Raw genomic sequence first — 26,850 nt, forward strand, 5'->3', positions numbered from 1 at the left:
TTTGAAAGTTACTTAGAAGGAGGTAAGGTCAGCAGTGTAAGAGTTCCAAAGGGAGAGGGTGGCAACAGTGAGGTTACATTGTAGAAAACAAATATATATATACTGTATAAGTGGGGAAGCAGGAGTACAGCGTGTTTGTTCCTGCAGCTGCAGCCTTGACCATCACTGTGGTCCACAGGTGTGTGGGCACCATATCAATTCTCCTCTAGGCAGCTGTGTTCCAGCATGACACACATGAGGCTGAGCGAGGGCTGCGAGGGTCACTTTGTCCTTGAACGCCTCCTGTGAGGCTGTGAAGGATAGCTTTGCTTCAAGATAACGACAGCTTAACTGTGTGTGTGTGTGTGTGTGTATGAGAGTTTGTTATGACTCGCATACACACTCACCATGCAAACACGGCTTGTAAAAAAAAAAAAACATTTTCTAAGTGCAGGAATAAGAGAACAAAGGCAACATTGAGTAATGAATACAAACACATGGCCGCACACAAGCACAACGTATCCCCCTGTACACACTCCCGTTGCTTCATCTACGTAACAAAGTAGTAACAATGAGTATATTTCAATACGAGTGGATGACAGCAAGGTTAGCGAGTAGCAGCAACAAATACACAAAACGTCAATCCGTTCCTAATAAACATGAATACTTCTGTAACATCGATGAAAAGGGTGCATTCCCTCTTCAAAGAAACATGGAAGTCGACACAGGAGGGCGCCCTGGGGTCACGTGATTTGTGACTACTGGATACTTTTGGCCAATTGAGGAAACGAGCTGACAGGCTGCATAAGGACGAGGCCCTCATAGCAAAGGTAGGCGGGTCCGTGTGTCATCTCTGCTGGTTCCCGCCCACGGCGGCGGTGTTGTTGACCAGCGCATACGCGATGACGGGGCTGCTCTTGGGGCACGTCCATGCCGGCTGCTGGCAGGACGAGCTCTCCGTGCGGTAGATCTGCGCACGCGTCCTGAAGAGGCCGAAGCGAGCAGCAAGCAGGAAGAAGTCGCGGCGGAAGGTGCGCGTGAAGAAGGCGTACAGGAAGGGGTTGGAGCAGGAGTTGATGGGGTAGAAGAGAACCAGCAGCAGCTTGGCGTCCGACACGGTGATGAGAGGCAGCTTGAGCGCCGCCGACACGGCGAAGAAGGAGATGGGCGCCATGCACAGGAAGTCGGTGAAGATGAGCACGGCCATGCGCTGGGCCACGTGGGTGTCGGCACGGGCCGGCGCCGCCGACGGGTTGCGGACGGTCAGGTAGATGCTGAGGTAGCAGCCGCACACGCACACGAACGCCAGGATGTTGAGGAGGAGCAGCGACACCACGTACACCTGAGACGCCACCGACTCCACGTCCATCGGAAGGCAGATGCTCACCTGTGACAACGACCCTTCATTAGCTACACCTGACCACGCCCGGAACGGGGGCCGGCCGGTGGGGCTGTGCGCCGGAAAACCTCACTGCTTGGAAAACCTCACTGCTTGGAAAACCTCACTGCTTGGACAACCTCACTGCTTGGACAACCTCAGTCCTTGGACAACCTCAGTCCTTGGACAACCTCACTCCTTGGACAACCTCACTCCTTGGACAACCTCACTCCTTGGACAACCTCACTCCTTGGACAACCTCACTCCTTGGACAACCTCACTCCTTGGACAACCTCACTCCTTGGACAACCTCACTCCTTGGACAACCTCACTCCTTGGACAACCTCACTCCTTGACACCTAAAGAGCTTTTACATATCGATGTTTCAAAAATTGTGTCTATACATTTTTGGATGTAATTAGAATTTCAAACTGTACATTCTCTATAAAACAACATACGTAGGTTGTTTCTGTTGTGGCTATTGGGTGCCAGGTATAAGTATGGATGTGTAAAGGCGTACCTGATAAAGCGGGCGTGTGCTCACCTTGCTGTAGCTGCTAACCCCCAGCACGGGAAGCAGCGCTGCCAGGCAGGAAAAGATCCAGCCGGCCGCCATGACCACGCAGGCGTGCCTCAGACGGACCTTGCGGTCCAGCCGTAGGGCGTGCGTGATGGTGTGCCAGCGCTCCAACGTGATGGCCGTCAGCGTGAACACGGACAGCTCGCTGGCGAACACCTGACATACACAACACGTGCGGTTGACCTCTGAGTCGCCGCCATATGTCACACGTGGGCGCGTACGCACGGTGAAGAAGCCGGCGGCGCCGCAGCCCAGGCCCGTCTGCCAGTCGATGGCGTGGTTGTAGTAATGGCCCCGCGTCAGCGTGTCCACCGTCGCTATGACCACCAGGTAGACGCCCATGCACAGGTCAGCGAACGCTAGGTGGCACATGAGGAAGCGTGGCACCGTCAGTTTGGAGCGGCTGCCTGGCAACAAGAGGGGAGAAAAAACCCTCTCAACGGCATTAAAAACCAAATTCATTAATACAAAAATGATCACATTGTTAATTATGTAATTCAACTGTGAAACATAACTGTACAATAACAATAACTGTATCTATTTAGTTATTTAAATGATAGTGGTCAGTTTATACAGTACATGTCAACCCATCAAAGTAGCAAAAATGCTAGTATGCTTTAGTTAGCATGCTAACACCTAGCATGATAGTGCTAGCATGAAGTGTTCATAGATGTGTCTACCCATGAAAATAGCAAAATGCTAGTACTAACATTAGCATGCTACATCTATGTATATGGTACCTAACAATACGAGGAGTACGGCCACGTTCCCCAGCAGCGTGAGGACAGAGACGATCCAGATGAGGGCCCTCAGGGGGACGGCGGCCATGATGTCCTCGCAGGGGTTGAAGGCGTCCGGCATGGGGCTGCAGGTGGAGTTGAAGCTGGAGCAGTGGTCCTTGAGGGGGCCGTCATCTCGGGCTTTGGGGAGAGAGCAAAGGGGGTCCCACCTGGAACTGACATAACACAAAAACAAATGAAACACAATTTTGCTAAAAAAAAATGTCCCATTGAGCTTTAATGGTGGCAATAAATAGCTAGTTTGTTCCAGAAGATAAAAGCTGCCATGTTTGCTTTGAAGAAACAGCAGGGAATTGCCATGAATATGAAATGATAACGAGCACAATTTAAGGACAGATACCAGAATAGAACCTTTACTGTGTTATTGTTTGTTCATGAAAATACTTCATGTTTTGGATAAAAAAAATAAACAAAAACAGGACAGGGTAGCTAATAAGTACAAGAGTGTAGCTATGCTACACAAAACGCTAGGCTAAGGTAAGCTAACAACTTGCTTTCATTGGCCCTAGGAATATTCAAAACAATTCAAAGGTCATTATTAATGACAAATATTATTAGTTATTAAACTAACTAACTTAATATTATTATTAAACTAACTAGAATAGAACCTTTACTGTGTCATTGAAATGAAAATACTTCATGTACTGGATTAAAAAAAAAGAAATAGGACGGGGTAGCAAACAAGTACAAGAATGTAGCCTAGCTATGCTAAGCTAAGCTAACAACCTACTTATGCTGCGTTCAGGGTCTTGCATTGGCCCTTGGAATATTAAAAAAAAATCATGTGTCATTGTTTTATCATGAAAATACTTACTGGATAAAAAAAGAAACAGGACAGGGTAGCTAACAAGTACAAGAGTGTAGATGTGCTAAACTAAGCTAAGTTACGCTAAGATAAAAAACTGCTTATGATGAGTTCAGGGGTGTCGGCAGGTTGTCTTGCATTGGCTCTCTGAATATTGTAAAAATGAAAAAGTCATTATTAATGACATATGTTAAACTAACTGGCTTTGTCACCTATGACACAAAGCTAACATCAGCTACCTGGCATATATTAGCATACATTGGATTGCTTTTAGCATCTTCCATTTTTCTGTATGCACACTATCACGACCCAATCAAAGTGTCTCTACATACATGAAGTGTATGTGATTTTTGATTGGCACTGCCGCTGTGCACGCGCACCTGTTACTGTACAAGTTGAGGAAGACGCAGCAGTGTGACGGGTATGTGACCTGGGCAAGGTTCAGCTTGGCGAAGGCCCGTCGTGGGGGAAGCTTCTTCAGGTGGACCGCCGACTCAGCAATGAGCCACTGGAGTCCGACCAGGACGGCATCGGGCAGGGAGCTGAGCGCCGTGTGGGAGACGTCGCTAAAAGCCAAGAAGAAGTGTTCAACAATGGAGGCGTGGGAGGAGTAACGGGTGCTAAGAAGGTTTATTTGTGTGCCTAAGAAGGGTGAATCACTGGCGCATGGCGTGCTTACAGTACAACCAACTCACTGGAACCCGCAAAGGCGTTTGGATGGATGTGAGCAAGTTGTCTGTTGCCTTTCAGAGACCTTCAGAGAGAGAAATATGAGGATGGCTCCGCTGCTCCTGCAAATGTACCATACTTCTGCTGGGACTCACAATCTGTGCATCTTGGTGCCGTTGAAGGCGTCTCTCGCCACCTCCTGGATGCCATTTCTGGTGAGCCGTCTGTCATCACAGAGACAAGCCAACAAGCCAACAAGCCAACAAGGCAATCATTCCGTCTTCTCAACGATTAGAGACCATTTCTCTGCTTGTGAATCCATAAACCTCATGACTGGAATTATAGACCATTGCATGCCTTTCTAATGAATGAATTAATCTAATGAACTACCACATACACATACACATACACATACAGACATACACCATTGGAATAGGCTCATGCTTTATGTCTATTACTTATTTGATATCTAGATTTTGTACTATACTATTAGTGTTATGTATTGTATTGTTGTATTTTCACATCAGGCGTGATGTGATTGAAGAGTTTCTGCTAACAGGAAAGGAAAGGTATACAAAACGGTGCTGAGACCAGCCATGATGTTTGGTTTAGAGACAGGAAGCAGAACTGGAGGTGGCAGAGACGAGAATGCTGAGGTTGACATTGGGAGTGACCAGGATGGATAGGATCAGGAAGGAGTACATCAGAGGGACATTCCATGTTAGAGGCCTTGGAGTTAAAGTCCTTCAGGCCAGACTGAGATGGTTGCCGCAAATCAATCTCCAGAGGAGAGATGGTCAATATATTGGTAGAAGGATGCTGCCAGGTAGGAGGCGTAGAGGAAGACCAAAGAGGAGCTTTATGGATGTAGTGAAGGAGGACATGAGGGTGGTTGGTGTGAGAGAGACAGATGTAGAAGACAGGGTTGGATGGCTGTGGCGACCCCTGAAGGCCCAAAGAGAAAGACGAAGAATCATGTCTTTTTTCCATGATTCTATTTTGAAGGCATTTGCAGTAAATAATCAATGTGTACAGTTTTAAAAATGATCAATAATAGTAATATCTTTATTAGTAATCATTCTAAAAAAATAGCATATTTTTCTTATTATTATATTCATAATAGTCTATAGTTAAAAATCCCAATACAAAATATTGAAATAAATGCCAAAAATATGAGATAATTAATATAATGGTAAAAACAAAATATGTATATATTTTTGTAAAATATGAAATAATTAATATAGTAATAAAAAAGTCAAATACATAGAATTTTAAATAAAGTAAGTAAATTTAAATATTAACAATACAAATATTTTTTGAAATAGCTATAGCTTTAAAAATAAAACAAAACAATAATTATAACCAAATACTGAAATTCGAAAGTCAAAAATTTTGAAAATATATTGAAAAAGTGAATGTAACAACAATAATAACATTCAAAATATTGAAATAAATGTCTATATTAAAAAAATATACCATGAAAAAAAACTAAATGTACATGAAATTGTGCTTACATGTCTCTGATGGTACGCCTGCAGAGGCCATTGAAGGCGTTGGCGGGCACTTCCTGTATGTGCTTGTTGTCGTGCAGGTCGCTAAGCAACACACAGCAAGAAAAGCAACTTTCAGGTAGCATACAACATAATCTACATCATCATCATCATCATCATCATCATCAGGACTCATGAAGCGTTTCCATGCATCCATACGCACTTAGCACAAGTGTGTCATCGTGTGTGTCGTTGTGTGTGTCCCAAGTGTGTGTAGCGGAGCCTACAGTAGTGTGCAGTCGGCGGCCGAGTGGATCTTTGACAAGTCTGGGAACGTGGCAAGTCCTGTGTTGGAGATGATCCTGCAAAGCCAACACAAAGCACCAAATGTTGTGTGCGGTCACAACGCCAAGTGGCAAGTGCTCAGTGTGTGTGTGTGTGTGTGTGTGTGTGTGTGTGTGTATCAAACAATACCACACATGCAGAGTGGTTTGTCCTTATATCTGTTTCTATTACTTTAGCTACCTTTTTGAAGCTTCACGAAAGGTGCAAAGTATGTATAAACAGTATAGAGTAACAACTATAAACTAAACCCTGCATTTTTAAGCAGAGTAGAATTTCAGAATAGGTGCACATCCCCAGGAACGTCCAAGAAACAAGATAACATGACAATAACATGGTTGCTCTTCTTCAGGTGAGAACTCACAGGCGCTGCAGGTTGACAATGTCCTTAAACGCATCCCTGTCAATGTGTGTCAGGTGTTTGGACTTTGTGATGGTTCTGAAAGACACGGCCAAAACATCCAGCAGCAAAATCAACATGGCGGTTTTCCGTTCAGCTCCACTCACATCTCCCGGAGTTCGGGGAGGTCGGAGAATGCAAACGCTCCGATGGTCTCCAGCGCAACGTTTCCCGAGATGAATCTATGAGAAAGCAGACAAAAAGATGAGATTTATTCTTGTAGGCTTGTACTTCACCCATTTGACCACTAGGTCGAGCCACTACGCTCAAAAGACGTCCAATGAGGAGCCGCCTTTATGTCGCATTTTGTATTTTGGTTCCAGTGGGGCAATGACCACACTGGACCACGGTTGCCAACTTTTCACTAAGAAAAGTAGCTATTGGCTGTCCTAATTTGCATATGGTGTTGGAAAATGCAGGAGGAAAAAAGACAAGAATGACTCAAATGTTCTTGTGCTGAGTAGCAACTGACAACAAGCTTAGGACATGTTGGACATGGACATGAGGACATGTCAACAGCACCAGCTTTTGCTCAGTGAAAACACAAAATACGTGCTTTCGCTTTTGAGTCCCTAAGCACCAAAAACTCCCAAGTCGCTGGATATGTAGTCGCTTTTAATAAAATGTCACCACATCTAGATCTTATGGATTTTATGGCCAGGTTGGCAACACTAGCGGTGACCCAGTACACCTGGCATCCCATTGTTAATGCCCATTACTGCTACTTACAGGACTGGGGGGGAACATCACCACCCACCTGAAGAGTTTTAAAGACTCTTTGGACTTGGCTTGTGGTGAATGCACCATGATGTCCTCAGGGCTACATTGTGGGCGTCTGCACGCCACAAACAATCACACACAGCTGGTTCTCGCTTCCCGTTTGCTGTGTTTAGACTCGAGCGCTGTCTCCCACCTCAAGAGTTCTTCATGTTCCACAACAAAGACTATGTGGAGTATTATATCATATTTTGCTTCATTTTCAAAACTCGGCATTCTAGTCTATGTGAAAACTGAGGTTTTGAGAAAAGTGCATTTTTATTCTGAGAATTTCTGAGAAGTTATATTTTTAATAATTATAATAATTCTGTATTTTTTTCCAGTTCATTATGTATTTTATTATTTTATTTTTTAAGACAATTACATTAAATTAACAATATCAAAATATTTTTTAAATATAATTAAAAATATAATAATACTAATAATAATTAAATATATATAAAAACTATATTGAAAAATATAACATAAAATATATTATATGTGGGATTTTAAAAAATGCAACCTAAATGTCTACTGTTAAAATATCAAATTAAATTAAAATATAATGACAAAGTTCATATAACAATAAAAATGATGAAATAAATGACAATGTAAATGTAATGTAAATCTATATTAAAATATATGATAATTTTATTTATTTATTTAATACATACAAATATTGAAGTAGACCTTTACAATATAAAAACGGGAAAAATAATATAATGTGAAAAAAACGGCACAAAAAATGACAATATATGCAGTTGCAAAAATAGTACAAGACATGTGTTTAGACTCAAACACTGCCTCACCCCTCAAGAGTTCTTCATGTTCCACAACAAAGACTAAACAAGACAAAAAAAAGGCATCACGTGTGTCGTGGGACTTACATGTCGGCCACCAGAGGGAGGCCGGAGAAAGCCAAGGAAGCGATGGTCCTCAGGACGTCGTTGTTGAGGATGGTCCTACAGTTTGGATGTGGACACAAACATTGTGGACAAGTAGTGCTCAAATCATAGATGTCACATAGATGTCATAGAGTCACACTCACAGTTTCCTGAGCTGCTGCAGGTCAGTGAAGGCACCGTGAGAGATGACTGGAATTTTGGTCTGCTTCATCTCCCTGGTGACACACACACACACACACACACACACACACACACGCTTGTGTCAACGCTAGTGTCTCATTGTGTGTGTGTGTGTGTGTGTGTTTTGCATGCAGTCAGGGAGGTTTGTCCTTCACGTTGCATGAGGTGGGGGTCTGGATCACACCTGCATGGAGCCTTGGCCTTGGAGGGAACACACACATCACCAGCTGGGAGTACTCCTGCCACGAAGTGTGTCCTCATCCTTGTTGTGAGGCTGCTAATGCATATGGATCTTCTTACCGTCTAACGACTTTTTACACATCGTCGTGCCCGCCTCCTGGTTGGCTGTCAAAAGTGCACGGGAGCACCTTTCACCTTCCAAAACATGGAGCAAGACGACCCATGCTAACATATCTCCAGGTTTTTTGGGCCAAAAGGGCCAAAAACGTCATGGTGCAGTCGCTGCATTTTATTTATATCAGTCAATTATGAAAATGATCATTTTTAAATATTTTTTTCAATATTTGAAAAAATTAAAAATAATCAAATATTTTTTTTTTTTTAAATTTTCAACATCTTCCCTCCATCACTTTATACAACACTTAAAGACAGGATGTGTACATCATGTAAAACATGTCACATTATTACACTACACAATATTAAACATGCACAAAAACACACCAAGTCAATAAATAATCATCTTTCAGTCATGTTGAACCCCGCCAATGTAACCCTGTGGTGCTCCCTAACGTAAGTATGTCCGCAACAAAAAGCACACCCACGTGCCAAAGCAGCAGGTGGCACTAGGACCCCTAAACGCAACACTATTTTAGCCCATTTGGAGAAAGTCCAACCAGTATGACAACAATTATGAAAAATGATGATCAAAAATGATACAGTTAGAGGACTGAAGAGGGTAGTGGTTCACTCTAATGAACATTTAACAATAAAAGGGACATTTACATGAATAATCTTACATACTTTTTTAATTGTAAAAGGCCCTCACTCACATCATATGGGTGAAATTGGAATGAATTAAAGGGTTAGCTGTTTAATGAATGACCCATTAGACAACACGTGCGTGGACGTTACTCACACGTATTGAGCGTTGGAGGAAATGTTCCTGGGAATATCCTTCACTCCCACAGGGAAGTAGTAACACAAGCAAAGGGCTCGTTTGGACAAACTTGCAGACATCCCGTCCATCTTGTCCCCGACAGCTGCTGCAATAAATATCATCATCATCATCATCATCATCATCTTCATTCTTCACATCACTGTTTGTCCACGCGCTCTGCTTCTTCTCACTCTTAACGTGGTGTACACATCATACACTAGCTCACAGTGACGCTCAGGGATGGTTTGTTGTGTGTGAGCTTTAGGGGCGTGTGTGTGTCTGTGTGTGACTGTAGGAGGTCTCTGCTACATTGTGTGTATGTGTGTGTGTGTGTGTGTGTGTGTGTGTGTGTACACAAGGCGTACAGTTACAATCAAGTTGTTTAGTTTTCACTGGACGGCAAAGAGTGTGTCCATCACAGGTGGTCACCTACTAATTTCCTGAAGGATTCTTCATTGCTGAATTACACGATAATTACATCAGACTGTTGTAGATGGACATTCTGGGCTTATTTTAGGCAATAGAGTTTTACTAAAGATGTTGGATGTGAATGTTCTTACTTGTGATACTATATAATATGCTTATTACTTTCCAATACTTTAGCTAACTTTAGCTAGGTTTAGTTGTGACACGCCACCCCGTGTTTGCTACGTACTATGTCAAATCAAATTCATGGACAGTTCAGCAAGCGTTCTAGTTCTAATAGAGTGTCCTCTATTAGACTATAGTGTCCTCTATTAGACCATAGTGTCCTCTATTAGACTATAGTGTCCTCTATTAGACTATAGTGTCCTCTATTAGACCATAGTGTCCTCTATTAGACCATAGTGTCCTCTATTAGACTATAGTGTCCTCTATTAGACTATAGTGTCCTCTATTAGACTTTAGTGTCCTCTATTAGACCATAGTGTCCTCTATTAGACCATAGTGTCCTCTATTAGACTATAGTGTCCTCTATTAGACTTTAGTGTCCTCTATTAGACCATAGTGTCCTCTATTAGACCATAGTGTCCTCTATTAGACCATAGTGTCCTCTATTAGACTATAGTGTCCTCTATTAGACTATAGTGTCCTCTATTAGACCATAGTGTCCTCTATTAGACCATAGTGTCCTCTATTAGACCATAGTGTCCTCTATTAGACCATAGTGTCCTCTATTAGACTATAGTGTCCTCTATTAGACTATAGTGTCCTCTATTAGACTATAGTGTCCTCTATTAGACTATAGTGTCCTCTATTAGACCATAGTGTCCTCTATTAGACTATAGTGTCCTCTATTAGACTATAGTGTCCTCTATTAGACTATAGTGTCCTCTATTAGACTATAGTGTCCTCTATTAGACCATAGTGTCCTCTATTAGACTATAGTGTCCTCTATTAGACTATAGTGTCCTCTATTAGACTATAGTGTCCTCTATTAGACTATAGTGTCCTCTATTAGACTTTAGTGTCCTCTATTAGACCATAGTGTCCTCTATTAGACCATAGTGTCCTCTATTAGACTTTAGTGTCCTCTATTAGACTTTAGTGTCCTCTATTAGACTATAGTGTCCTCTATTAGACTATAGTGTCCTCTATTACACTATAGTGTCCTCTATTAGACTATAGTGTCCTCTATTAGACTTTAGTGTCCTCTATTAGACCATAGTGTCCTCTATTAGACCATAGTGTCCTCTATTAGACCATAGTGTCCTCTATTAGACTATAGTGTCCTCTATTAGACTATAGTGTCCTCTATTAGACTATAGTGTCCTCTATTAGACTATAGTGTCCTCTATTAGACTATAGTGTCCTCTATTAGACTTTAGTGTCCTCTATTAGACCATAGTGTCCTCTATTAGACCATAGTGTCCTCTATTAGACCATAGTGTCCTCTATTAGACTTTAGTGTCCTCTATTAGACTATAGTGTCCTCTATTAGACTATAGTGTCCTCTATTAGACTATAGTGTCCTCTATTAGACTTTAGTGTCCTCTATTAGACCTTAGTGTCCTCTATTAGACCTTAGTGTCCTCTATTAGACTATAGTGTCCTCTATTAGACTATAGTGTCCTCTATTAGACTATAGTGTCCTCTATTAGACCATAGTGTCCTCTATTAGACTATAGTGTCCTCTATTAGACTATAGTGTCCTCTATTAGACCATAGTGTCCTCTATTAGACTATAGTGTCCTCTATTAGACCATAGTGTCCTCTATTAGACCATAGTGTCCTCTATTAGACCATAGTGTCCTCTATTAGACCATAGTGTCCTCTATTAGACCATAGTGTCCTCTATTAGACCATAGTGTCCTCTATTAGACCATAGTGTCCTCTATTAGACCATAGTGTCCTCTATTAGACTATAGTGTCCTCTATTAGACCATAGTGTCCTCTATTAGACCATAGTGTCCTCTATTAGACCATAGTGTCCTCTATTAGACCATAGTGTCCTCTATTAGACTATAGTGTCCTCTATTAGACTATAGTGTCCTCTATTAGACTATAGTGTCCTCTATTAGACTTTAGTGTCCTCTATTAGACCATAGTGTCCTCTATTAGACTATAGTGTCCTCTATTAGACCATAGTGTCCTCTATTAGACCATAGTGTCCTCTATTAGACCATAGTGTCCTCTATTAGACTATAGTGTCCTCTATTAGACCATAGTGTCCTCTATTAGACCATAGTGTCCTCTATTAGACCATAGTGTCCTCTATTAGACTATAGTGTCCTCTATTAGACCATAGTGTCCTCTATTAGACTATAGTGTCCTCTATTAGACTTTAGTGTCCTCTATTAGACCATAGTGTCCTCTATTAGACCATAGTGTCCTCTATTAGACTATAGTGTCCTCTATTAGACTATAGTGTCCTCTATTAGACTATAGTGTCCTCTATTAGACTATAGTGTCCTCTATTAGCCTATAGTGTCCTCTATTAGACTATAGTGTCCTCTATTAGAAAACCTCCAACTGTAGACAGGACTTCTGTGACCACGTGCATTGTTAGCTGCCTCATGCTAGCTGTTTCTGTCTCTTTAGAACGCACAAAAAGGGACGTGTGTTCATGTTTCAAAAAAGGACTACTGATGGGCAAAATTCCAAAAGAAGCGCAGTTTCCCTTTATAGGAACCCCTACTGAGGCAGAGGAACACTTACTGAGGCAGAGGAACACTTACTGAGGCAGAGGAACACTTCCGGCCAACTATCAAAACCACCGGTGACTAAGGCCGAGCGCTCATAGAGTGACAGCGGGAATGGCCAATCACACGCTCGGAAGATACAACAAGAGCCAATCCATGAGCCTGTTGGCTGTCTAGAGGCGCCAAGGGCTAAAAAGGCTTCAACTTGAGCGGGCGTTTCCCGCTTGGTCCTAGTGCCTGACGTGTATCAATTTCCATTGAATGTAGCATAACAGCAAGGTGTAGCAGTTAATAAATAAACATTCGTCCATGTTTATCCGGTTAACTGGCTCCAAGCGAATGTCGGTGAATTAGCATTACTTCATTATAATTTATGCTTTGAATATCTTTGTAGTTAAAGCATAAGCATTTTTTGGGGTATTTTTAGTTTATTTAATGCTACTTTTTGCCCCCTAGTGGAGAGCAATGATGTTGTTTCTTATTGACCACAGCAGCATTGGGTTTTTATCTGCACCACAGCTGCTTATGTTCAAGGACGCCACAAATGGAGATGACAGCCAAAGACACGAAGTCAGAAGCAAAGTAGAAGCAGAATAAGTCAAAGAAAAAGCACTTCTCCACCTCACACACACACACACACACACACACACACACCCTACGATGACTTGGGTAATATTTTATTTACTCATTAATCTTCAAAACTATTTTTCATAATAAATTTCCACTTTATGTTCATCAAAGAACCGTAACAATAAAAATAAAAGTAAATACTGTAGAAAAATTGTACATATAGAAAATAATAACATGGTCAATGAACACCTAGTATACGTGGAGGCCCACTCGGGGGGGAGAAGCGCCTCCGCCGTCGGATGGCAACACAAACAGAGCGAGAAAGAGATATAGAGAGGAGGAGGAGGAGGAGAAGAAGGAGGAATACCAGAGAAACATCGTAAAGGAGGGGTCAGGATGGAGAAGATCATGTGGACGCTATCGTCCCACACCATTTTTTTTGTCCTGCCAGCATGCATCGGATGTACATGGCGTGGAAGAACTGGAGCAGAGCTGGCCGACCTTATGGCACCCTTATATCATATATGTGTAAAAAAAAATTCAACAAAACTAACAAAAAAACACACACGCCTGTCCCAAGTGAGTCAACCCAAGGTGTCGTAAAAAGTCCACTTCGGAATTAGCATCGCTCTTAAACTGTTAACTCTGCCCCTACGCCACAGGCATGCGACACACACTCAATTCCGACTGGCGCCAATTTCAAAGAATTCATCTACGATGGCGTCCCCTCTGGAGATTTCTGGCCTTGGGTATATATCACTCAGAGTAAGATAAGTCACGTGCAATGAGAAACAAGCCCAAGTCCCGCCCCCGTCCCTCGGAGAGTCGATACAGTCTCCGCCAATCATCCATCATTGAAACAGGTCCTGGGTGTCTCGCTTACCATACTTGTTGTGTTTAGTGGGAGATCACGGGTGTCTGTAGGTAGCATCTCTAGTCTCAGGTATCCCTTCCAGGGAAAACCTCCTGGAGTCATGGCGGGAAAAAATCATCATCATCATCGCCATCATCATCATCACGGAGGCCCTGCCCGCTCCACGGTCCTCCAGTGGCTATGTGGCTGCACCCTGATTTCCCGTCCCCTTCCTGCACTGTGCTTGTTTCTTTCCTTGATGGAGAAAAGTTCTTCCACTGTCCTCAACAGCCCCGTCTGCAAACAGGAAGGCCAATAAAAGCTCAGAGAAGAAGAAGAAGACACTTTAGGGCTGCTCGTCGTGTTGCTGCAACATCTTTTTTTGGTGCTCTGCTCTCCAGCTAAACACACACACACACACACACACACACACACACACTCCGGTATATGATGCGTGTTTTATGTAAATATCAGCAGTGCTTTCATCGTCAGCGGTGGACTCGATGCATGTGCTCTGGGAACGTATTTAGGTTGTCTTCAATCCCGCCAGGAGCGTTGAAAAAGAGAGGAAAGCCAAAGAAGATCTCAGATCTCAGCTGGGTTTGTCTGCTTTCCCAATATGGCGGAACTTTAATGTTACTCTCCTTTTCCATTCAGAGTCAACTCATGCAATGGAACGCTGGCGTTTTTCCTCAAGTGTGTGGGGGCCGCTCTTCGTTTGGAATGATCTTCATGGTTCATAAAGGGAGCCTTCCTCCAGGCTCCGTTCATCGGTACATTTTATACAATAAGGGTCCCTTTTAGGCCAGTTTGTGTGCGTGTGCGTGCGTGCGTGTGCGTGTGTTTGTGCTTGAACGTGTGTGTGATTGCTGTAGAGAAAAACATAAAGGTCAGCATGTTCTTGTCCACGTGTGTATGCTCTTTTGAGAATATACCTATTTATGTACATAGAGCCTTTTGAATATACGTATAAAGGTGTATGCATCCCATGTGCTGCTGCTCCTTCAGACGTAGTACTCCTTGTCCTTGTTCTTCTTGTTCTTGGAGATCTTGGTGATGCCCAGCGGCTTGTCCTTGGCGCTGCCGTTGGGCTGCGTGGCCGAGTTGCTGATGTAGTTGCGGCTCTCGTCCACGTGGTACGAGCCCTCATCGCGGTTGCGATACTTGTACATGGCGTAGAGCAGGATGAGGATGCAGAGCGCCGCCGCCGCCACGATGCCCACCACCATGCCCGTTGTGCTGCTGCTCTCGCGCACCACCTCCGATGGGCCGGGGAACACCTTCACCTCCGGCAGGGGGGGGCGGGCTGGGGGAGGGGGAGACGTCGAAACTGGCGTGACATTTTTATCGTGCATACGTGTATGACAACATGATACATGATGGCGTGCTATGCTAACACGTAGAGACCACCCCCCATTTTTGAAAAGGCTGAAGCAGCACCAACAGCAGTTTGCTAGTTTGGATCCTGCTTGTTGAGTATGACGTGTCCGTGATCTGACTGGAATCTTTCCATGGTGTCCCAACTGTAAAAGAACTAAAAGAAGCAGTACCCCCTTCTTCATAGCATGTGAAATACTATCATATAGTATATACCATATATCATATATACAACTATCAATAAAGCCCGGTTGTCAAATGTCTACTCCAGCATCTTGACCTCTTTTGGAGCATATTGCCCAAATAATAATAATGGAAGTAGAAATTATTACATGAGAATATGAATAATATAGGACACTATTTTGTCATTACTGTGACTTTCTTTCCAGTTCCTTAGGACACGAGAGCAGCAAGTTCAGTTAAAGGTTAAGGTAATGTTTTCTTTGTTTAGTCGGTGCCTATTTACTTTATACTATATACCTTATACTATACCATGTACTATACTTTCAGACAGGTTTACACGCATGAAGCATACTGTGACTGCATGGAGCCACGGGATTTGCATGGGAATTGTCCGGGCGCCAATAAAGGAAGAAGAGGGTGAAGAAAAAAGGGGAGGACTGGGGAAGGATAAATGAGGAGGACGTGAGCGTGGATGTGGGGGTGTCAGGTAAAGCCTGAAGGTAGGAAAGTAGGCAATGAATAATTCATGGTGGTGAGCCACAAAGCCACACAAAAAAAAAAAAAGAGCGGGAGTGAAGGACACGTGTGAAGCAGCTCGGCGGCACGTGAAAATGGGAACATTTTAAACAGGATGGGCTCACCTGAGCTGGGGTCGCAGGGGTCGATGTCTTCATCGTCACTCGGACACTCGGCCGACGCCACCAGGATGTCGTCGGCCGACTGCAGGGAGAGGACACAAAATTAGGGGGGCCAAAAAGCTGCAGTTGCTTATTATCTCATACGCGCTCCTTCCTCTCATCATCGTTTATTGCTGCCGGGTGCTGATGAGACCAGCAGAAACACCCCAATGTTTAATATGCCCCCCCCCCCAGCGACATGGCCTGTTGCCCGCTTAGCATTCAACCTTTGACCTACATTGACCTGGCGAGCGTGTCTGGAAACGCTCTTTACCGCCCCCCCCCTTATTCCACATGTGCAGCCCTGCTCCTGTTGCCATGGTAACGCTAAGACCAAGCTGCTGAAAATGACAGGGCCAATAAAAATAAGGGACTTTTCTCATGGGGGTGTGTAGGATTTTTATAGCGCTAAACATGCTGGGAATATTCATCACCTACTGTTAAATGCTTTGGCGGGAGGGGTGTGTGTGTGTGTGTGTGTGTGTGTGTGTGCATGTGTGCGTGTGTGCATGTGTGCGTGTGTGTGTGTGCACAGCAGGCGCTCTGTGCCTAAATGAAAATTGGATTGTGATGCATTGCAGTAGATGCTGGCCAGGATGAGGCAGAGTCCCGGCTGTACAACATAAGAGCTTCTTTTTCTTTCCACCAACACCCGAGTGGTCGTACTCCAGACGACAGGCGTTAAGGCGTGTCTTGTGGTGCGTTCACAAGCATCATATTTATTCATATCTTGTCCTTGAAACGTGAAATATGAGCCTATCGACGCGCCGCTCTTTTCCCAATCAGTTGTACCCGCTGAGATGACAAATGCCGCGTGGGAGACTTTGGCCTCTGGATTCCAACCCAGGCGATACGGATCTGCTGCCGGCAAAACGTATCCGACAACCACAGGAGCTTCCATTGATTTGGACGCACCTTGGCCAGTTGCCCGTTTATGCTTACTGGGGAAGCACACACACACACACACACACACACACACACACACACACACACACACACACACACACTAAATGGGGTCCTCCCATTTGTTATGTCACCCTGTCAGCTGACCTGACCTGGGGGGTATCGACATACTGTACACGGTCGTCTGCATTTCTATGTCCACTGTCTACGTTTTCAAATTGTGTCATTCAGTCCATTTTTATTTTATCTACCCACGTATTTATTTTTTATAGTTTTTTTTATTGGCTATTTATTGGTTATTTTCGATGCCGCTTACCCCACAAGGGATGCGGGGTATGCTGGAGCCTATCCCGGCTAAGTTCCTTCATGTAACTTGTTAAGCATGTCTGAAATCAAAAAGGTTGTAAATAATGATTAGTTTAATAACCAATGAATTAGTCAATCATTTTTTCCATTAATCGATCAATAAAATTGAAAACAAAACAGAGCGAATCAGAGCACAAATATGAGGTAGCCGCTTGAATATTATATTAAAATCAAGTTAACTAATAACAAATTCAAAATGTCCGTCAATGAATATAGACAATTATTGGAGTAATGGCTTAGGTCAGAAATGGACCAAATGAATACGATGCAGACTTCCACTTCCATGGTGTAAAAGAGGCAAACATAGCCATCGTTTTTTTCCAAAGTTAAAGCGCCTTTGTCTTGGCGAGGACAATATCATAAGAGGATAATATAGAATAATAGGCCTGCCTTCAGAGGATATTTACATATCAAAATCAAATCCAAAACAATTCATCAAAGACAAAAATACTACACAATACAATGACTTCCCGGTCAGTGTAAAGTAAGCTTCAAAATAAAAGCATGCCAGTATGAACCCGGGTTCCACCCCAGCTAACCAAACGCGGCCATTTCACTTGGCGCCTGTACCAAAGTGTGGCTGTAGGCGAGGCATACCACTCAATGACTGCAGCAGCTCACATCATACAAAATATGCACAACTCATCCTTGATCCTTGATCCTTGATCCTTGATGGCTGTAAACGCGGACGCAAAGGCTAGTTTGGACTTGGATTATGTCGATGTCCGTCAGCTGCACTGATGGATAAAACAAGCCAAGCACTACTACAGCCCATCAAGGATCATTTAGCGAGGAGGCACAACAACTCCGCCCCTCCTTTGCCCCCCTGATGCTCAAAGTTAGGGAAGAGGAGAGAAAGAGGAAGAGGAAGCATGCCAAGGATACCTGAGCCGCCGAACAGTGCCAACGACCATCCAAGCCTCCCTGACTGCCTAGCTCACACATGGTCCTCACACACTTGTCTCCTATGCGGGGAGCTCGCTCGCCAGCGGAAATCAAACACACGACAACACACGTGCGGTCCTACAGCGGCCGAACGGGCTCCATGGGTCCGGCAGGGAAGAGCGGGCGTGAGAAGCGAGCCTTGCTGGAGTTAAGTGACGCCACCAGACGGAGAAGAAAGAAGTGATGCTCTACTACTGCAGATGGTGAGATAGATCATACAGACGCCTGCATTAACAGCCTATCATGGAGAGGGGGGGGGGCGCTCGGGAGGAGGAGGAGGAGGAGGAAGAGGAGGTAGAGGAGGGGGCGATGGATGTAAAAAAGAAAAAAAAAGAAAAAAACCAAACAAACATGCAAACGTGAAAAGTAAGGAAGGGAGAAAGTATCTCTGGAAGAGGGTCAGCTGACTCCCAACAGCCAATCATATTGTCCGTCAGTCCTCCCATCCCGTCCTCCCGGTATGTGAGGACATACGCACGTAGGAATGGAGAGAAACAAAGGGACAGCATCAGGACCAAAGCCTGTGACTTGCAGCCTCCAGCATCAACGCTAAAACAAGCGCCTCCTCTCCTCAGCTGTCCTGCATTATTTATTCATGATGAATTATTAAGCATCTTTTGCCTCTCAAGCGAGGATGGGAAAGAAGGAATGGGAATAGGAATAGGAATAGCAATGGGAATAGAAAAAGAAGGAATAGTCTAAGCGTAGACTTGCAGGAGCACAGCGCACACACAAGCGCTCCAGTGATGCAAGGGTGCCGCAATTGTACTCTTCTCAGTCCACCTGTGCTCGCATCTGCGTGGGTTACCAGGCAACAAGCATCAGCCTTCCGATGGAGGAGCTTAGCTCCGCCTTCAAGTGTTTGGGTTGACAGGATGCACGCTGCACTGCTGCAGAGGGAATCTAACATGCCTGACCTACTTGTCCAAAGCGCCCATATCGACTTGCAGCCCATATTTAGCGCTGGCGTCGGCGAATGGCAGCGGCAGGAAGAGTTTGCGTACAACTCCGATGCAGAGGTGGAGTAGGTGTGGCCGGATGGATGAGTGACAGCGCTGTCATCCATCCAGCCATCTGCCATCCATTATTAATGCTCCCGGCAAGCTGACAGCATTATTTATAGCCAAAAGCTAGTGGCTGGTGCACGGAGGACAGATCCTGTAGGAGTCTGCACGGGTGAGGAAGGGAGACGTGCGGCAGTTAGCAGGGCTCGCTGTCACCATGGCAACTTGCACGAGTGAGGAAAAAGGCATCTTTTTCCATGCAGCAAGTCACACGTTATTCCACAGCGTCGCACCGCACACTCAAAGAGCTGGACAGCAAGTTAGTGCAGCTGATGATGATGATGATGATGATGATGATGGTGTCATCGCGCTAAGCCATATGGAGGACGACTAAGGTAATGTGGGTCCCGGGAGCCCCCTTATGAGTCCTCATAGACCCAATGCTGCCTCTGACCCCCCCCCGCTGGACCAGCTGGCCTCACCAAGTGCAGGCTTTGCTACGCAAGCTAAAGGCGGGGGGGGGGTTGGTCTTTGTTCAAATGTGAGTGTAATGTTAACACTGTAGACAAGCCCCCCCCATGAACGAAGAAGGCGCCTTCCAGTAAGAGAAAATAGACCTGTAATCTGACAGCGCAATGATTGACAGCACTCGACATCCCACCAATCAGGAGAAGGTGGGATGAAGCATCCGCCCATGGAAGGCACACGAAGGCTTCAGAAGCTTCAACTGAGGTGGCCGAGCTTACAATCTTTCTTTATTTATTTCATGTTGAAGCTTTTTTTTAATTTGATATGTATTTATTGTAGGCATAAGGTTTTATTTATTTATTGATCTATCACACTTTGACATTTTTTATTCTTAGTTAAATTCTTTTTTTGGGTGATTTTCTTGAATTTATTTATATTTATAAAACTGTAGTTTAATATTTATTTTTGTTTCAGGCCAAAATGTCTAATTTCATATTCATTTATTTGTTTTATTAAGTGTTTATTAAATTTTTTTTATTTATTTCAGGTGGAATTTTTGTATTTCATATTTATTTATTTCATTCATTCATTTGAGGTTGAATTTTGGTTTTATGTCATATTTATTTTAGGTGGATTGCTTTTATTTCATACTTCCTTATTTATTTCATGTTGAAGTTTTGATTCTATTTGCCTCCTAGTCAACCAAGTGAATCTATACTTGGCACACGGGGGCCCCAATTTGGTCTGGGGTGGCCCTGACTGGAGATCACTAGTTGCTATGCTATGCTATGCTAGTGCTGTTAAACACCGTAGGGGAATTTCATCACATGCACACGTGCACACACGTGCACACACGTGCACACACGTGCACACACGTGCACACACGCTGTTTGGTTCCAAAAGTGAACATTTGAAATAGCTCAGGTTGTATATTTGTACAAACGTCCCAAGTAGCTAGAACTACTGGCACATGACGGACATTCCCGCCAGGAAGCAATGGACGGCAACAAGGAAAGGACAAGCGAAGCAGGCGTACCATACAGAAATCCAACTGACCTGCTGGGTGGCGCCCTGCTTCCTGTTGGTGGCCGTGGTGGTTGTGATGTCGCTGATGGACGGGGCGGAGTCAGAGCGGTTGCCCCCGGCGGCGGCGCTGGACTGCGGCGTGATGGAGGAGGACGGCATGTCGCCCACCAGCCGAGCGCTGCCGTGCACCCTGATATGCGGGTGGCCCTCGGCAGCCATGTTGAGGATGCGTAGGCCATTGTAGTAGAGGCCCGAGAGCTGGCCTTGGAACATGGCGGCGCCCAGGTCGCGCCCGCCCACGCGGACTGTGGTCTGGCTGTTGAAGATGGTCAGCTGGCGACCTGCGCGGGCATGCACGCCAAACACACACCCATCGCACACACACGCACGCACGCACACACACGCCAGGGAGGAAGGTGGACACACGCACACACAGCCACACACAGAAAAGAGTGTTTGAGTGTTACACAATCCAGCACCCCCGAGCCATGGTGACACCATGGATAGATCAAGCATGGCAGAGCAAAACAGAAGCTGTGGAGAACCGTGGAGAGGCTGACACTCAGAGACATGAGAAGAAGGAGGAAGAGGAGCAGAGAAGAGGAGAGGAGGAGAGGTGTGGAAGGGCGTGAAGAGACGGAGGAGGAGGAGGAGGAGGAGGAGGAAGATGCAGCAGATGAGAGGAGTCAGAGAGGGGCCGCCGAGTAGACGGGGCTGACAGATGGTTGCTATGGCGATGGCGGTGCGGCACAGTCATCGGAAGGAGCGACAGACAGGCAGACAGAGATGTGGAGGAGGAGGAGGAGGAGGAGGAGGAGCCTGCTAACAGCCCTGAGATAGATAGCATGCACAGGTGCTAAGCTAGCACTGTTAAAGGGACCAGAGGCTAATTTCATTTAAGGAGCTCTGCTTACGTTTAGGACTTTTCTCTCTCTCTCTCTCTCTCTCTCTTTTTTCTTTTTTTTTTTTTTTACATATAGCATCACTCGACTTTAATTTGATGACACCATTTGCTAGTAACACACAGACATTATTAATCAAGCATGTTTTATCAGCACTCCTTTGCTAGTCCCGATTTATTCCCATTTAAATCTCTCCCTCGTCCCTTTAACCTGACATTAAAGATCAGATACACACTAGCAAGTTCACAGGCACTACAGCTGACCCAACTTTTAATACTTAGTTACGGATTTAGAATTTTAGATGTTAGTTGATGGTGCACAAGAGAATATACTCCACTGACTTCATATTGAATCTTTTTAAGCTGAAACTTTTAAGGAATTTTAATCAGGGTTTTTACCTTTGTCGAGTAGCCAATCGTCAACTACTCGACCGAGCCGATAGGGGATTCGCTGTCTGGCGATGGCCAGGCGCTCGTTATCAATGTTGCCTTTAATTTAGAGATGAAAACACAGTAGTAATTACGCATCATCCAAACGTGGTACAGGAGCTGGATACAAAAAGAACAGCAATGAAAAGAAAGTAATGGTCTGCTCATTGAATAGCATCATTAGCACAAATAGCTGCACGTGCTGGGAGGACAGGAGGGATTCGCCGACCACGTGAGCGGACTCTTACTCTCTGTTCATTGGCTTTAATTTAAAGAGACATTTCAGGGGTTAACATCTGCAAGAGCACAGGGAAATAACGTTACAGCTGCCACATACTGTATGGGTTTATTGCTGCATACAGGAAGAAGCCTCACACACACCTCACAACAACTAGCATTTAGCATTTAGCATTTGGCACTTGTGTTAAAGACGACTAACCTTAGGTTACCACTTTAAATGGAATAGAACAGAAGAAAAGGAAAACAAAATCGACAACATTATTTGTCCCTAGCTAGTTAAACAGATGACATTTTTTAACTATTGATTTTTTCCTCCCAAAATGCACCAACTCTTATTATTGTCTTTTATGATGAGAACCAACACTGAATTAAAGACACTAGATTGAACACTATTTAACATGGCTGAGCAGAACATGGCTGTCTAGCATACAAGATGGCTCATTTTATGGTTGAAAAAGTTTCCTCTCAGACACAACATTTCATAGACACCATCGTCATCACATGGAACACAGCTCATCTGTGACGCTAAGGTGTGGTTAGCGGCGCCATTGGCGGGTCTTAGTGTGTGCTGTGGGCAGGATTCGGCCGGGGGCCTACCTAAGGGGTAGCGCTCGATGACGGGCAGGTCGTCCAGCTGGAGGGTGGCATTGCCCCCGCTGCGGGTGAAGCGGATAATATGGTACTTCCCGTCGTTGACAAACTTGGAGCTCTCCTCGATGTTGATGTCGTCCGTGCCCACATTGAACACCACTCTGATGTTGCCTTTGTCCTGAGAGAGCGCACGTACGGACACACATGTTACGGGGACAGCTCCCCCCCCCCGCGGGCTCCGAGGGTCGCACTTACTATCTGCAGCTGAAGGTAGTCTCCCAGGCCCGATGCGCTGTCCACGCGCAGGAGGATGGCGTGCTTCTGCTGGGTGCTGAAGCCCAGGGCGAGCCGGTCCGCCCTGGTGCTGGGGCGCTCATTCGGGGGCCAGGTGTAGGTCACCATGCCGCCGTCCCGCCCGAAGATGTACGTCGTCCCAGCTGCCGTCAGGAAATCAAGAAAATGGCATTTGTACCGAACCCGTTCAAGCCCACGGCTCTCCGCTTGGCTGACTCGCCGCAACTTACTTTGCACTGAACAGAGTCACTCTGTGTACCTTTTAGACCGTAGCTATATGTCTCCCTGCTCTACGCTATACGCTATACGCTATACGCTATACGCTATATGCTGATGAACTCAACCATGGTTCACCTCAATAGCTTCAGCCCATTTGGACCTAAAGGCTCCCTTGGTTCATGGAAAGGAGCCTCTTGGGTCTCACATTTGATGTCAACAAGAAGAGCAGCAATAAGACCAATCAAGATTTGGTTGACTTTGAGCAGGAGAGTCCAAAGTGCGGCCTGGGGGCCACATGTGGCCGTTTGTTTTTTTATTAGCCTGTGGTACATTCTAAAAACAACCATAAAACTAAAATCAATAAATAATAAAAAAAAGAAAAATCTGCATTAATTATCATCTTAGTATACATTTTAATCTAGCGAGAAACAACCACAAAATGATGTTATGAGGAAAAATATCATATTAGTAAGATAAAGTTGAAATGTTTTAAGAGATAATAAGAGGTGAAGAGAGCATCCGAGCTTGGAGGAAAATAGTCCCTACTTCAGGCGGAGGTTTCCACAGCGCCCTCACATGGCGCTTTGCTAGAAATGCAGTATCGTGTATGAAACCACAAAGCGCTGCCTTGTAGCCCCAATAAGGACAATAATTCCCCACATGCATATTGGTCTTCTCTGGTTTGCACTAACGGGGCCTTGCCATGCCCCCCCACCCCCCACCCCCCAACAAACCAACAGAGGATGGAAAGGGCGGCTCACCGTCGTTGCACAGCGGCCCAGCGTAGGAAGTCATGCTGCAGTCGCAGGTGAAGCCCTCCCACTGCTGCAGGCAAACCCCCTGATTGGAGCAGGAGTCCTCTTGACAGGTGGTGCTGGGGCCTGCATTGAGCACAAGGCGGGTACACACGTGAGGCTGTGCAGTGTCAAAGGTTAGAAACCAAGCTGGCGTAGAGGTCCTGAACAGCCGTTAGACCAGGACATGACGGGTAAAAAAGGGTCAAATATGGGGGCGCATGCAAGGAGGTGATGCTGGATGGGGGTCAGCAGGAGGAGTTAAACATAAGTGTTGTATGTTTAAAGGCCCGCATGGTAACGTTACTTCTCCGCTGCCGTTCTCTTCCTGCCTCATGCTGCAGCTTCCTGTCCCGTGGCGAGGCACGGGGGGAGTGAAATGGCGAGGCTGGGAGTCAGCAGGAGGGAGGTTAGAAGACATGCTGCTCGGTGGTGGAGTGTGGTCATCTCAGGACAAGCTGTGGTGCTGATGCCACGACTGTGATGGTCTCACGAGAGGACAGGTCACCTCTGACCTTTGACTCTGGATCACTGGGATCCACACAAGACTGGACAGCACTGGGTAGTTTCCACGCTAGCATATACGTATGTGTATATATATGTATGTATGTATATATACACGCACACGTGAGCGTTCACATGGTGCATACAAAGCCATATACCTTGCAAGTCAGCTTTCATCAATGTAACTTTTGTGGGCCAACCAAAAAAGCAAACAAGCAAACCAAGTTAGATGGTTAGTCCACGCACACGGATGCCAGGCAACTGCTGAGAACACAAAGTGCAGAAAGATGACAAAACGTTACATCTGGCAGCGCGGCAGCCGGGTTAGTGGGTTCGCTTTTGCTAACAGAGAATGGCTCGAATGGGCGGGGGGCGGGGGAGGGGGGGCACCGCTTCAAATCCGAGGGCGTGTTGTCGTCACGCTCACCTTCGCATCCTCGCTCCACTTGTCCCATGGTTGCCAAGGCATCCGCCAAAAGGTCAGGGAGCCGGCCGTTGAGATCCACCGTTGCTAAGCAACCCTGGAATCCTTCCCGGGAGTGGACCAGCTTCGGAAGGTCTCTGTACATCTCTTTGGACACGCCCCCGATGTACAGGTCACCTGTTGCAGATCAACATGATGAGTGACATCTCTGCCGGAAGTACAAGGGTTCAATCTAACGTTCAACATGGCCCCCACGCGGTGGAGCCTGGTCCCGTCACACCCCTCAGACGGCAGCCTGCTGACGTGCTTTTCATATTTTCTTATGATATTAGCATGACGTGCTTGCCACTTATCTGCCACCTCCCTACCATTGACTGTAAACAACGTTAGCCTGGCTAGCATGCATGCGATGATTGTGCAACTCTTGTTATGAGGACACCAACAGCTTCCCTCCACGTAGCAAAGATTGCTTGGAAATGGATGCTTTCATTTCCATCCTCAGCATCCGTGCTTCCCTTCCTGGCCAGCCAATCACACGGACACAAGACAAAAAGGTCAAATGTGCGTATTGGCGTGGGAGTGGCCTCAACACGTGTCATGGTTCATGGCCAGACCAAACCGCCACGTGTTCCATCAACCAGATGCTTACCCTTCAGGTCCAGGTTCTTTGCCCCCATGGTTGTCTGAGTGGTGACTTTGGTGTCGATCTTGACCGTGTGAAGGTTGTTGGTGTCTCTGGAAATGTGGACGTTGTGCCAGTGGTTGTCATTTAAGGGGCTGTTGGAGTTGCCCTTGATCAGGTGGGCTCCGTTGCCCAGGTCAGAGATGTAGTGAAGGTAGCTGGAGACACGGAGAAGACCATCAGAGTGGGCCGCCAACAAGAAGTCAAGATGACTCAGGCTATCCGAGCTCACCCTTTCACCAGCTCAACCACGATGAAGTCGTTCCCGTCCCCTCGGTTGAAGAGGATGAGCCCGTCGGGCGAGGTGGTCTTGAACTGCATGAACAGGTGCATGGAGTAGTACGCCTGCAGCGTGGGCAGCGTGACGAAGCTGGAGCGCGAGCGGAATGTGACGGGGTCGGCCACGATGCTCTTGTAGCCGATGACGGCATTGAGCTCGCAGTAGTCGATGTCGCCGTTCTTACACAGGTCGATGTAGGGCATGCCGTTCAAACCCAGGCCCTGCAGGTGCCCGATGAAGTTGGAGGGCACGGCGGGCATGAAGCGCTTCTCCGTCACAATGCCCGTCTCCACGTTGTGGAACTCCAGCTGCGTGTGGTCGCCCGCCATTTGACCTGGTGGCGGAAGTGCATTTCGGAAAATGAGGGATTAGGAGAAGAGGGAATGGGGGAGATGAACATGCTCAGCTGAGCCCCGCCCCCTCGTCTCATCTTGTCAATCTTATATCTGGAAATGACGCAAGACATAACCTATAGCAGAGATATTCAAACGTCACCCTTCAATATTACTCTTGCTTTGTCAGCAAATAGTTATATCATCATACTTTCCCCTTTAAAATATACGTAGATCATATTTGGAATCGTATCGTCACCTGTCA

General features: G+C 45.5%; 2 protein-coding genes across 31 annotated transcripts in view; both read right to left on the reverse strand.

Moving 5' to 3' along the window:
• Window positions 1–654: 654 nt before the first annotated feature.
• Window positions 655–12,576, reverse strand: fshr (follicle stimulating hormone receptor). 4 transcript variants are annotated; one of them, XM_078788812.1, is made up of 15 exons: window positions 12,560–12,576; window positions 9,381–9,504; window positions 8,248–8,319; window positions 8,087–8,161; window positions 6,551–6,625; window positions 6,408–6,482; window positions 5,989–6,063; window positions 5,726–5,806; window positions 4,367–4,435; window positions 4,222–4,296; window positions 3,923–4,108; window positions 2,678–2,892; window positions 2,163–2,344; window positions 1,902–2,093; window positions 655–1,366 (listed from the first exon to the last, which is right to left on the reverse strand). In XM_078788812.1, exons 2-15 carry the CDS (start codon window positions 9,488–9,490, stop codon window positions 827–829), a joined length of 2,022 nt encoding a protein of 673 aa, XP_078644938.1. In that variant the 5' UTR covers window positions 9,491–9,504; window positions 12,560–12,576; the 3' UTR covers window positions 655–826. The 4 variants fall into 4 exon arrangements, with proteins under 4 accessions (XP_078644938.1, XP_057918463.2, XP_057918462.2 ...); XM_058062480.2 differs by lacking the exon at window positions 12,560–12,576 and having other exon boundaries at window positions 2,678–2,886; window positions 9,381–9,786; XM_058062479.2 differs by lacking the exon at window positions 12,560–12,576 and having other exon boundaries at window positions 9,381–9,785.
• Window positions 12,577–13,184: 608 nt separating this feature from the next.
• Window positions 13,185–26,850, reverse strand: part of nrxn1a (neurexin 1a) — a 48,802-nt gene continuing 35,136 nt past the window's right edge. For 10 of the 27 annotated variants that reach the window (XM_058062473.2, XM_078788784.1, XM_078788778.1 and 7 more), the window contains 9 exons: window positions 26,206–26,587; window positions 25,941–26,131; window positions 25,295–25,468; window positions 24,331–24,450; window positions 23,312–23,493; window positions 23,063–23,234; window positions 20,926–21,236; window positions 16,148–16,226; window positions 13,185–15,252 (listed from right to left, as the gene is read on the reverse strand). In XM_058062473.2, coding sequence (XP_057918456.2) covers window positions 14,951–15,252; window positions 16,148–16,226; window positions 20,926–21,236; window positions 23,063–23,234; window positions 23,312–23,493; window positions 24,331–24,450; window positions 25,295–25,468; window positions 25,941–26,131; window positions 26,206–26,587 — 1,913 coding nt within the window. In that variant the 3' untranslated portion in view covers window positions 13,185–14,950. Of the gene's footprint in view, window positions 15,253–16,147; window positions 16,227–20,925; window positions 21,237–22,195; window positions 22,286–23,062; window positions 23,235–23,311; window positions 23,494–24,330; window positions 24,451–25,025; window positions 25,053–25,294; window positions 25,469–25,940; window positions 26,132–26,205; window positions 26,588–26,850 lie in introns of all 27 variants that reach the window. The other 17 variants (XM_078788785.1, XM_078788781.1, XM_058062464.2 and 14 more) reach the window with 4 other exon arrangements.

Source organism: Doryrhamphus excisus, unplaced genomic scaffold (genome assembly GCF_037039965.1).
Source record: "Doryrhamphus excisus strain RoL-2023G ecotype Guam unplaced genomic scaffold, RoL_Dexc_Guam_v1.1 HiC_scaffold_24, whole genome shotgun sequence".
Taxonomy (NCBI): Eukaryota; Metazoa; Chordata; class Actinopteri; order Syngnathiformes; family Syngnathidae; genus Doryrhamphus; species Doryrhamphus excisus.